This window comes from Silene latifolia, chromosome 1 (assembly GCF_048544455.1).
Source record: "Silene latifolia isolate original U9 population chromosome 1, ASM4854445v1, whole genome shotgun sequence".
Lineage (NCBI taxonomy): Eukaryota > Viridiplantae > Streptophyta > Magnoliopsida > Caryophyllales > Caryophyllaceae > Silene > Silene latifolia.
This window is the reverse complement of record NC_133526.1, coordinates 180723837-180736126: the sequence shown is the minus strand read 5'-3', so window position 1 is coordinate 180736126 and position 12290 is coordinate 180723837. Positions and strand designations below refer to the sequence as shown.

Genomic DNA, 12290 nt, shown 5'->3' with positions numbered 1-12290 from the left:
CTACCTAGACTAAGGCACGCTCAGTGACTTGGCTAGTGAACTCTTGAGATCTCACAATCGGACCAATGACCTTTGATTATCAAGTATTTGAATTTTTTGCTTAAAGATCCTAACAAAAAATAAACAAATAATTACATAGATTCGCATTCTAGCAATTTTGGCTACGTCACTGAAAACGAGTTATTATCCAATCGAGACATTTTAAACTACAATCCCCACTAAACTAAAAGAATAAGAAAACTCAATGTTTTTCCCGCCTAAATGCATTCTCCTATAAGTGGACCTATTTTTTTGTCATCTTAATTCACTACATTAGTGGGCCAACGAAAAAGTCAAGGTGTAAGTTTAATTTTTTCTGTAAAACAAGAAACTCGGTGGGTCCAAACATTGATATTTTATATTAATACTACCTTACTTAATAGTATTTATAGATTTCCATAACTAAAGGCGTAATCTTTGCCACAAATAAAATATTCAGTATCCTATCCTATATTTCTATACAAAGAAAAGTTCTGTCTCCAAACATTATAGTGTTTGTATAAAGTATAATATAGATTAAAGAGTATAATTAATACAAATAAAATCTCCAAAATCTTATGATGTATAAATAAATTTTGATGTATAAATAAATTTTGCCATTTTAAATAACGTACAAAAATTAGCTATGATGTATAAATAAATTTTGACATTGAAACTGAGTTTAATTAAAGCTAAGTACAAAAATCAATTGATTATATAAATAAAACGTGTCAATATGTTGACTCGGTCAGCGGGTGCAGAATATGCCCCATCAATAATATTAGTAACATTATAATCAATACATTGCAACATACTATTATAACTACAACTCATTTATGTAAAATTAAAGCTCAATTAATTTAACTCTCACAAATGTCGTGCTTTAGCACGGGATCTCAACTAGTTATAACTTACAGAGTTTCAATTTTACGAATAAAATTACTAAAGTACTACGAGTAATATTTCTCAATGAATCCATCACACATTCACCCCATAAAACGGTCTTATTCGAGAGTGAGTTATCCAGAGAACTACAACATCGACATTGGGTCATCCCAAATACACAAGCCCACGACAAAATGAAACCCAATCCCCAATTTCAATATTAGGGTTTGTGAAACTTTCCCCTCTTAAAACCCTAATCACACCTCACACCATTATTTCTCTCTTTCTCTCTCTTGTTCTATCTCGCACCGCCGATTTTACCTCTTTCTCAATCCATCTTCTTGGTAACAATTTCTTCTCTCGATTTCATTTTCTGTTTAATTAAGCAATGAATGATTATTCTTATCAACATTTTCTATAAAATGTTAAATGCTGTGATTATAATTTGATCTAGTTGTTTGTAAAGTTTGCAACTTTTGATCATTTTATTTGTGGGTATGTTGTTGTGTCGATGTTTTCCTGTTTATTTAGATCTTACAAGCAATTTTTGTGATTTATTTTAAAGGGTTTAAAACTTTTTGAATGATGTTTATGTGTTAATTTTAATTACTCTATTGAAGCTATTAATTTTATGGATGGCTTAGTAATTAATTTGTATGCTAGGTTAAGATGGTAATTTTTTGGGTATAAAACTATGCGTTTTAGATTATTTTTGTTCGATTTCCTCATTTTTGTGTTTGATGTGTAGTGTAAAATTATTAGTTAGTCCCAAAAGTTGAGCTTATGGTAGGTTTGTCAATTATGTTCGGTTTACTATTCTTTGTTTGTTGATGTGTAATTAGTGTTGTAACTTATGCATTGTTAATTAGAGTTGATTCGATATGTCACTTTTTGTGGTATAATTAGAAGAGAATCCACCGATTGTGTTTTCCTCTATTAAGGTGATCTGTATGTCATTCCCTTAACCCTTTGATTCTAGACAAGTCAAGGAGGGGATGGGTGGGACGGAATGGAATCGATAGAACGGTGGGAAGGGTAGTGCAGTCTGCACTCTGCAGTGTGAGCAATTACTTTTGATGTGAAAATAAAGGATTATTTCATTCCCTCGTAAATTACAACCCAATGTGTTGGCTAAATAAATTATACTCCCTTTGTCCCGGTCATTTGTTGTCCTTTTCCATTTTTGGGTGTCTCAGTCATTTGTTGTCTGTTCTATTTTAATAATGAACTTGATGAGTAATTTGATCATCCACACTCAATTTGTTTCATTTGTCATTTAGCTATTAGCCCTCTCCTCTTTCCTTGGTCTTTGTGCCAAAAACAAAGGACAACAAATGACCTGGACGGAGCGAGTAGTTGTCTTCTTTAATATATAAGGCTTCTATTGATGTACTTTTACATGCAAAGAATTGTTGGTCGGATCGTCAGACACAGTTAGTGATTGAGTTTAGAAAGTGTTAGTTTTCTGATCCGAGATATTCAAAATTCATATGCAGCCTTTCTGAGCAGCAATGGTGAGAATCAGTGTGCTGAATGATGCCCTCAAGACTATGTATAATGCTGAGAAGAGAGGAAAGCGTCAGGTCCTCATTAGGCCATCTTCCAAAGTGATCATCAAGGTTCTTTTGGTTATGCAAAGGCACGGTAAGTGAGGGGCCATATGATTTCCTTTGTAATCTTTGTTTGTTTCGTGCTGTCAACGAAGATTATAATTGGTGATACTATCTCAATTCCAAAAAATGAGTCCTATGTGAATTTATTTGTATACATTCTTTGGTCCAATTCTTATTGTCTCGTGTATGTTTCAGGATACATTGGTGAGTTCGAGTATGTCGATGACCATCGATCAGGAAAGATTGTTGTTGAATTGAATGGAAGATTGAACAAGTGTGGAGTCATCAGTCCCCGTTTTGATGTTGGTGTCAAGGAGATTGAATCATGGACTGCTAGACTTCTTCCTTCTAGACAGGTCAGTTATAGTTTAATCCTTTGACCTCCTTGTTTTTTTGTTATGCTATTACCCCCTCTGCTTTGTAAACTATCCCTTGCATTTAGTTTTTCGCAAATCAAGCCTCTTTGAAATGCAGAAAGTTTTATTGTCACACTATTCGATTTTCAAAATACCATCATAATCTAAGGAACTTGTTTGCAATAAGGTCTGCGGTCCATGCGCCTTGTCCCCCTTGGTTGTGCCCTTTCCTTATTTAAAATTAAGGTGTCATCCAATCACAATCCTTGCGTAGTGTTATTCTTCCTTTGTGAATGTAGTGTAGTCTTTTTAGCTATCTTTGATTTTGCCATATCTTCATTATTTCTGACCTATTGAAAAATTTCTTTAACTTCAGTTTGGGTACATCGTGTTGACAACATCGGCTGGCATCATGGATCATGAAGAGGCAAGGAGAAAGAATGTTGGAGGCAAAGTTCTAGGCTTCTTTTATTAGGAGTTATACCTTGAATGAAACCGCAATGTTTAAGCTTATAGACGGGTGTTATTTCTAAGTCGTTTTGGAACACGGTCTCTTATCTTCAAGACTTGTTTTTATTTTTTTGTGGAATCCTTGTTTTGTTATGATTGGTGGTTCTACTCTAGTTTATTTTCCTGTCTTATGATTTGCACAATTAATGAAGAAATTTTGGTGTGCCAGAAGCACATTACACCTGTGGATTTTTTTGCTTGCAACATGCTCTTTAAAATGTTTGTTAAAATTCTGTTTTTTGCTCAAGGGTTAATTTGAATTGTATACGCTCAATCTCGTATGTCTGGCTATGTGCTGGTGATGCTTTTATTTGCGTGGTGATGCTTTTATTTGCATAGCTGATGTAGTTGGTCACGACTCACTATATCCCATAATAGATTTTCAATATGAAACTTTTTCTAGTAGTTATGTATGTACTCTGTAAAACTTACCAAACGTCTTCCAACCTTGGATCAACATGAATTGGGTGTCTAAGTAGACGGGTTAAATATGCTTAAAATGGGGACTTTTTTAGGTATCATGCAACTTGTTGCTTGTCTTATGCTTAAAGTGGGTGGATATTTGACCCGTCTATAACTATAGACGGATATCTGTCGTCTATAATGAAAATTTGTGTAAAGCAGATGTACAATTTTTTTAGTATTTTCTCTCGAAACTCAATTCTAGTATGTAGAATGTCACTTTCTTTTACTACGGATTAGGATTCTGTAACGTGACATGATCTCGTTTCTAAGAAACGGACTTTTTGACATGTTTTGTGGCATTTTTCCCCCCTCGGTGAGGTCCTTTTCTTTTTCTCAGCATTGTTAAGTTGTTGTATGGCTGTTAACTAGAGACCATAAACAAAAAAGCCCGTAATCTTCCTTGAATGCTTGCGAATGGACAAATGTGATTTTTACCGAGTGGATTTACAGTAAGCTGACTCAAGGTAAATCTTTAAAAAACATGTCTTTGGTTCCGGTATTCATAAATTACAAGCACATGCTAAGTTGGTTTTCTTATCCTCACATCACAATATCATTTACTCATCCACTGCAGCGATCTCTTTTAGTTTGATCTTGGAAGAAAAATAAGCGACTTTAAGTCGACAATTCACTAAAACATGTCAACATTGAATAAGTTGCACATACACTATTGACAAGACGTAGACAGTATTAACATAACTTGCGTCTCCCTCAATTTACTGACCTGTGTAAGTACAATTACTTCCCCCACCTCTAAAATCAGACTAATTGGTTCCTACCGTGTCAAAAATCTCAATTAGTTGTTAACCCAACAGGCCCTTCTCTGCTAAGTGTATGTCTACCCGAAACCTGAGTTGCGCTTTCCCTGCCCTAAAATGCATCTCGGATTCCCGCCTAAGCCAAGTTATTTGCACCGGCATAAAACGTGTCCGCGTCCACAGACTGCTCCTAGAGCCTAACATTTGTAATTTTGTTATGTTGGCCACAAGCTACATACAATGCTCTTCCTTCATAGAAACGAGTTTTCTATGCCCGGGCTCTTGTATAGATGGAACTGAATGTGTTCAGATACCGCCCAGGCCCACTTAATGATCAGCTAGACCCTCATTGTCAGTACCCTTCTATGCAGGAACGTTGTTGAAGCTCAGACTTCCTTTTCTGAGGAGATTCCTTGCCTTTTCCACTACCGATTTAGCTTCTAGAACCCGAGTTGAAAACTTCAAAACTATTCTCAAAAGCCAAGCTTTATGCCCACCCTCATCTCATCTTGTTGCTGTTGAGCTGAAGTTTACATGCTCTGCTGGTTAACGAAACACTGATAGTGTAGTGAGGAATTACCTTGCTTTGACAGGTACCGGCTCTAGCATGTACTAGACCAACCTGATCAGCTGCCATTGACCATCAGATCGGTCACACAGTCTTACAGAGACCATCCGGATTAGTCTGAACTTAAGCCTGGAGAGGATCACAAAGGTGGCGAAACTCTCCCTCTTTCAGACCGTCCCAGAGTTCAAATCCACTGCATTTTAACCAAGTTAGATTACCCCCTCACCAATTGATCAAGGGCTCATGGCTGCATCATCAATCTAATTACGCACTTAACATCATAACATGTACGGGGGGTAACCTAATCCTTGATTAATAAGCTTGGAGTAACAACCTTGCATATCTTGCACAGAGACACAACTTTGATCAAGTTAGATTTGGCAGCATCTAACAAAGGGTCGGCCTGTAAAGCTTTGTCAAAGCAGTACTTGGCTTCCTCAAGAAGGCCCTCGGCAACAAATACAAGCCCAAGATTGTTATAAGCTGGAGCATATCCGGGCTTAAGTTTAAGTGCTTTACTAAACATAGCCTTCGCACTATCATATTTCTTCTCCTGCCTGTATAAATTCCCCAGATTGGAAAAGATTGCATGTTGTTGCTCTGATGTAGCGAAACCTAATGCTCGTTTGAAGACATCCTCAGCTAGAGATGCTTTTCCAGATAACTGCAATGAGATACCGAGATTTGACCAAACATAGCTGCAGTCTCTAAATCGAGACACTGCAGCCTTGAAATAGTTCTGTGATAATCTGAACTGTTGGGCACGGAGGCTATGTAGCCCTAGCTGGTGCCAGTGCACAGGATCATCTGGGTCCTCTCCTATGACCTGTAAAACAAGGGAAGGACATGAATCAGCAAAACAACAGGAAAAGATTCATTTGGTGAACGAGAGATTCAGCTACTCTTCATGAAATAATGGAAGATTATCGAAAAGTAGAAACTTTACGCACATCATAAATCAAGCGTGACAAATTTTACACCTGAATTTCTAGATATACTTACTGAAATTATGAAATTAGAAGTCAAAGTTGACATTCATAGACTACCAAAGTCAAATGTCAACAATAAATTTACAATGGAGGTAGTAGCAAGAACATTTGACCACTAATTTACATATTATGTAGTCAAAATCAACCAGGATTACTATCAACTAACACTTTCTTAATGCCGCAGCAAGTGAGTTGGGTAGGTCTCAAGTGCAGGCAACCTTAATCCCTTTTACATTACAAAGGGCATATAGTACCTACATTTGCATCACTCATTTAAACCTATCTTCATCCTGACCATGAATTAGCTAATGAAGAAAACTCGAATACGGACAATGTATAACTAAAAAGGAGTCGAGGAGTCAAACCCCAAAGGTGCTCCCTTGCATGATTAATTCCTCGACAAGTTCAAAGCAGCAATATGCAACGAGAATAAATTTGGATTAAAGATTATTTTCTAGATGTTTATGACACCTGCTTCAAGCTGTAAACAGCATGCTCTTCCACTTCCATCAACTCTTTCTGTTCACTTTCAAATGCTGCTGAAATCTCATGTTGGGTCTGGTGTACCATGGCAAGCCCAGCCCAAGCGATCGTAGGATCAATCGACACAGGATCTGCTTCCCGAAGAATCGAACCCATTTCATTTCCAGCCCAAGATAGCTGTTCACTGGGATTTTGTGATCTTTCTGCATCTTTTATGCGGTGGACAGCAACAGAATAACGTGTAGACATACAATTGGGTTCCAGTTTAACTGCCTGCCAAATTAGTACAATAAGATTTTTTTTATTTTTTTTTCCCAAAAAAGGCAACCGGGTGACCGACAAGGAAAATTGTGTTGAGAATTTGCATCAAATTGACTCCTACTAGGGCTACTTCACAATAAACTAAAGTGCCATTAAAGGAAGAAAAGCAGATGACAAATGGGATCCAAAGTAACCGCAGCTTACAAGCATATTACAAAAATTTCCATCAGAGATGTAACAATGTACCTTTTCCAAACACTTGCTCGAGCTTTTATAATCACCAATGATATGGTATGCACTAGCAAGATTTGCCCATACGTGTGCTGCCTTAGGATCTAGTTTAAGAGCAGCTAACAGACACTCCTTTGCCGTGCTTATTGCAACAATAGAATCTGATTCTACACCAACATCACCAGCACTTGCTCCAGCACCTAATTTTTTTTAGTATGATTCGGTCGGTATCAGACTTTCTAATAATAACGGCATCAAGATAAACCACAAAACTATGGAGCGCTGATAACATAAAAACGCATAGAAATGGTGATTTAAATTATAAATTCCGAACCTGCAACAGGTGAACTATACTTGCACAAAATAATGGCAGCATAGTTGACAAGAGCACTGGGATGGACTTGATCTTTAAGAATTAGACCCTGAAAGCATTTTAAGGCAGCCTCCAAATTTCCACTGAGAGAAAAATAGTCAAGTTATATGGAAGCGGTCAGATATTAAGAATATGAGGTTGCAAGAAAAGCAGTATCATTGTCATGTACTCGCTGAAAAAACTTAGATATCAGGATTATTACTCTTATACAATGACAGGAACAAACTACTACTATAGAAGATCGGTAGGAAATTACCCTTGGTAAACAAAATAAGGCTTCATCCATAAAGTTGAGAAAAGCCAGCAAGGATATAAAATTAAAGAGAACAGGAGTTGGAAAGAAACATTACAAAAGAAAAAGTCCGAAAGAACAAAGCCCTCCTATTGAGATAAACATTTCACGAGAAGCGTAATAACAAAGGTCTTTAGATGCTTGCTTGCTTTTATTTTGAGTTGTTTCCTAGTTCCTCGCCCTTTTAAGACTAACTTTCACACAGACATCCTCAAAAACAATTATAGGCTAATTGAGGCTAGTCGAGATTACATGAGTGTCTCACAGAGAACAGAGTGCTCATGATCAATGTTTAAATATGGAAGAGAATAACATTTGGGTCTTTACCTCTGTAAATAAGCGAGACCTAAGTTTCCAAGGCAATCCAAGTTGTCCGGTGCCAGCGTTGATAAAGTTGACAATACTGAAATTGCACTCTACAAACATTAAAAAAAAAAAAGACACGAGATCATTTAAGAAACAAGAAAAAGGTGTAATGCATCTCAATATACAAGCATATAATTAAAGTGAACATACCTGCAGACGACCAGTTTTAAGGAGAATCATTCCTAGAGTATTCCAAACAGGTACTTGTCTAATATCTGATAACACTGATTCCTTTAACTTTGAAAGTACCTCTTCAAGCTCTTCTACTTCAAGCTCATTATCAGAAGTTGACTCGCTCATATTTTCTAGAAGAAGGCACTGAGCATAGGATAAGAAGAAATTGTTTACATACGAGAGCAATGTCTCTGATGTTAAAATAGAAGTAAATAAGAAAATATTCATACAGGAGTTTGTTATATTTTATTTTTTTTGCAATCACTTCATTATTCAGAAAGACAGAAACCGTGTTTGGAGAGGAAAATAATAGAGACCTGGGCATGATGCATTTGAACCAATGATAGCAGTTCTGGCCTGTCAATTTCCTCATCAGATCGTAATAAAATTTCGGCTGCCTTCTCGTATGCAAGAACTGCCTGCCACATTTTCACAGAAAATTAGTGCCCAAACATGGTGCATAATGCAAAAAAGAGGCTCAAGACCTTCTAGCAGCAACCTTCTGTGGCTGACATAATCGCTGGTACATTAGACCAAGTAAAAAATGAGCATGCGCATTCTTTGGAGCCTTCCTTGCTACATGTATCAAGCCCTACATATATAAACAAAGTTGATTGGTTAATGAAATAGGAAAATATACTACCTCTTGAGACCTATTAGAGTTGTAGATGCACCTTAGCTATGATACATGTATCAACACCTTAGCTAGATGTTAACTGTTAAGCGTCCCAATAAAATGTATCCTAGCTTAAGGTGATTTATTTAACTGAGAATCCATATTGAAGCTTTAAAGCTTCTCACATAATGAGGCTCAACCATAATATTTAATCTCAGTTTTGGTCAAGGCTGCAGGATCAAATATCACAGCTTAGTCTCTATAATTGTCGCCAATATCGCCTTACAATGTCCTAAAACATGGTCACGGAACGTGGTAATCCTCAAAACGTTTACAAAATGACAGGTGGCTTGATTCAATATCATTGGTACTCAGCACTATGCTTATGATATAAAACTCGTAGAAAGGGATTATCATCACAGAATTATAAATATACTCCTGGAGTCTCTTGGAGTAAGGTTCACACTTTCTATTTAAGTCCAACTTCCAATAAAATTCGCACTTGGCTTTATTCATTTTCAGGTTATTTCTATACAATTTTGTCCTGGTAGGAGTGTTGAGTTGTTCACTTGCAAGGGTATGATAGTCAAGATTTATATAAGCTTACTCATATTTGTGCCATTTACAATGGTTCTTTTCCATAGAATGAGAGGAAGTGTATATAATGGGTGCATTGCGTGTCAGATGTAGCATTTTCATAACGAGTTAGGCAAACCTTGCTTTGTGTCCTCTTGCAAATCCCTCTAAAATAACCTATTCCAAAAGGGGTGTGAATCTTACTATGAGACAACGGGGCTATGGGAGTAGTAGTAATTAATAACCATTTTTCAATAGTCCTCTAACCTTCCAAGAGAACCAGCAAGTTAATAAACAAAAAGAAGACGCCAACATAAACTGACTCACAGTTTTCAGGCTGCTAACTTTCTCTTCACGGGAAGACGGAGCCCCAAGAGAATGTTGATCTCCATCAACATCAGCCCCACAGTCGAGATGGTCTTCAACTTTGCCGGACTTTGGTCGGCACTTTCCTAATTTGTTTAGTCTTTTACTTTCACCTTCTATAGCATCACTGCCTTCTTTGACTATCAGAGGCAACTTCTCCAAGGTACTATCATTGACAGGAAACCTGCCAATATACATAATAACCCAAAAATTACTCGGTGACAGAAAAGTAAAGTCGATGCAACACGCACAATAGGGAAGAAAGAAACACTCTGCATACACACGTGAAATGCACATACAACAACAGATAGTTTAAGAGTGGAGCTTCTTTAAACAGTTCAGTCATAAGTCATCACAAGATTAACGAAGATTTAAGTGAACACAGAAGCTCATCAGCAACAGTAATTGTAGCTCAACGGCATTGTCATTTTACTATCGAATAATCCAAGCTGGCAATGTTAATTTTGATGTTCAAGGATATCTAAGAACATTATCAAAGTTTGTTATAACTAGTTCAAATCTCGTGAAATAAGCAACTAGAACACATTATTGTACAGACTATAGATATCACAATGTAGTTGTAATTATTGTGTTTGCATAATTCTCTCAAGCTTAGCATACATTTTCACGGGACTTCTCATTTTGCTTCCTCTGATATGCAAATGAGACTACCATACATTCTCTCAAGCTTAGCATACATTTTCACGGGACCTCCAAACCCAGTTCCTGTTGAAATCTGTCCGATGTCCAATTACGGTTCTAACCTATAATATAATGTTCTTACAATATTCTGTTAGGAGTCATTCGTAATTGTTTTGAAACCCTATCAAAACCCTCCGATTTCCTCAACCGTTGGCTCGTTATACATCTCAAGACCGAACTCCCAATTGACTGAATTCGAAGTTTCAACTCCATAAAACCCAAGTAAAACCAATAAAACAGCCCAAAAATCCAGCACAACAATACTTTAATAAAGCAATTTTGCCATAAGTATCCTAAATAATTTCATATTGTTGCTCTATCCTCTGCACCAAAAAAAAACCATGTCCCAACAACTCATATCTCTTAAATTCTCTTGTAACTTACTCCCTCCCTCCGTCCCAATCATTTGTTTACCTTCGGAAATTACCACTCACAGTTCAAAAAATAACCCAACAAAGCTAAAGACTTCACCTTTTCCCTAACATACCCTCAAAACACAACCAAACTATCAAATTTCTCAAAATTAACTCCAGAAATGGCAAAAAAAAAAAAAAAACCAAAAATCCGCAAAATTAAGTCCAATTAATAAAAACCCTACTCAAGAAACCCCCCCAAAAAAAGCAACAATTTTTCACAAAAAAAAATCAAATTTCGAAGAAGACCCAAATGAAAGAACAAGATATAAATGATGGAAAAAGGAAGAACCTTTGAAGAAGAGGAAGAGGGGGAGGGGGAGGAGCAGAAGGAAGGAAAGGGGTAGAATCGTCATCATCAAATTCAGGAGGATCAACATTTAAGTCAGCCAAAACGACGAGTTTTGGTTGATGGATTTGCTTTTTTTCTTCCATGTTTGATATAGCAGATTGATGGAATTGAAACCCTTGGAGAAGAGAAGAGAGAAATGGTGGAGAAATGAATGAGAGAAAATAGTGAGAATTCAGTCAACAAAGTAGTGAATGTATAAATAGGTGTGGGAGGACTTTAATGTTGTCACCCAACTCAAAACTGGATTTGTCTTTTTTTTTTTTTTTTTTCTTCAATTCTCTCGATCGTTTTTACTTTTGATTTCGGCATAAAGAAAAAATGGACGAGATTGGGCACATGAGAGCATCTACAATGTCACTAGCTTTACCTTTGTCACATCATTTTCTCAAGTTATAACCATTTTAAACTAGAATTTACTCCAATGGTTTAACCAACTTATTATCAGCTTAATATACTCCTCTATTTATTTATTCAATTTTCAAATTTCAAAAAAAAAAAATTAAAACCTTATTAATATGATCACTATTTTTTTATTGGTTAAATTATACGTGTGGGTCCATTTAAGCAAGTAGCTCCATACTAGCTTAAAAAGTTTTGGGCAAAGCTAGTTTACATGATCAACTCCAATGATTGAGCTACTAACTTGCAATTTTATTAAATTGCAAGCAAGTTCCTAAGCCAAATCATTGGAGATGCTCTGATAGAAAAACTATTTATAAAATATTATTATCAAATACGGAGTATCAAATAACAAGTAAATCAAAATGAATGGGTATAGATTAAATTATCAAATATTCTGAAAATAGAATGACAAACAAATGGATGAAAGAATCTAATATTCCCTCTATTTTTCTATTTTCTTCTCGTTTGCCTTTTTGAAGGTCAAAGTTTTCAAACTCCAACCATAATATAGGTTGGAGAAT

At 36.3% G+C, this 12290-nt stretch overlaps 2 protein-coding genes and 1 long non-coding RNA gene across 3 annotated transcripts; 1 reads left to right on the top strand and 2 right to left on the bottom strand.

The window, feature by feature from the left end:
- The first annotated feature begins 1085 nt into the window (after positions 1-1085).
- LOC141612898 (small ribosomal subunit protein uS8z/uS8w) lies at positions 1086-3571 on the top strand. The gene is made up of 4 exons (XM_074431647.1): positions 1086-1247; positions 2400-2547; positions 2712-2872; positions 3249-3571. The coding sequence occupies exons 2-4, from the start codon at positions 2415-2417 to the stop codon at positions 3345-3347; spliced, it is 393 nt and encodes a 130-aa protein (XP_074287748.1). The 5' UTR covers positions 1086-1247; positions 2400-2414; the 3' UTR covers positions 3348-3571.
- Positions 1161-1955, bottom strand: LOC141612902 (uncharacterized). The gene is made up of 2 exons (XR_012529207.1): positions 1870-1955; positions 1161-1834 (listed from the first exon to the last, which is right to left on the bottom strand). It is a non-coding gene; the product is annotated as an uncharacterized LOC141612902 (long non-coding RNA).
- Positions 3572-4447: 876 nt separating the features above from the next.
- Positions 4448-11556, bottom strand: LOC141612891 (uncharacterized). Its single transcript, XM_074431642.1, has 10 exons — positions 11308-11556; positions 9862-10084; positions 8842-8934; positions 8660-8761; positions 8319-8486; positions 8130-8218; positions 7472-7593; positions 7153-7337; positions 6634-6918; positions 4448-5999 (listed from the first exon to the last, which is right to left on the bottom strand). Exons 1-10 carry the CDS (start codon positions 11448-11450, stop codon positions 5475-5477), a joined length of 1935 nt encoding a protein of 644 aa, XP_074287743.1. The 5' UTR covers positions 11451-11556; the 3' UTR covers positions 4448-5474.
- Between the last annotated feature and the right edge of the window lie 734 nt (positions 11557-12290).

What these genes read in the sequence shown, in the direction of transcription:
- LOC141612898 (XM_074431647.1), top strand. Translation starts at nt 2,415, where the DNA reads ATGGTGAGAATCAGTGTGCTGAATGATGCCCTCAAGACTATGTATAAT. An exon ending in TTTGGTTATGCAAAGGCACG is followed by an intron (nt 2,548 to 2,711) that starts GTAAGTGAGGGG and finishes TGTATGTTTCAG; the next exon opens with GATACATTGGTGAGTTCGAG. An exon ending in GACTTCTTCCTTCTAGACAG is followed by an intron (nt 2,873 to 3,248) that starts GTCAGTTATAGT and finishes CTTTAACTTCAG; the next exon opens with TTTGGGTACATCGTGTTGAC.
- LOC141612891 (XM_074431642.1), bottom strand. Translation starts at nt 11,450, where the DNA reads ATGGAAGAAAAAAAGCAAATCCATCAACCAAAACTCGTCGTTTTGGCT. An exon ending in TTAAAACTGGTCGTCTGCAG is followed by an intron (nt 8,219 to 8,318) that starts GTATGTTCACTT and finishes TAATGTTTGTAG; the next exon opens with AGTGCAATTTCAGTATTGTC. An exon ending in GGTCTCGCTTATTTACAGAG is followed by an intron (nt 7,594 to 8,129) that starts GTAAAGACCCAA and finishes TTTTTCTCTCAG; the next exon opens with TGGAAATTTGGAGGCTGCCT.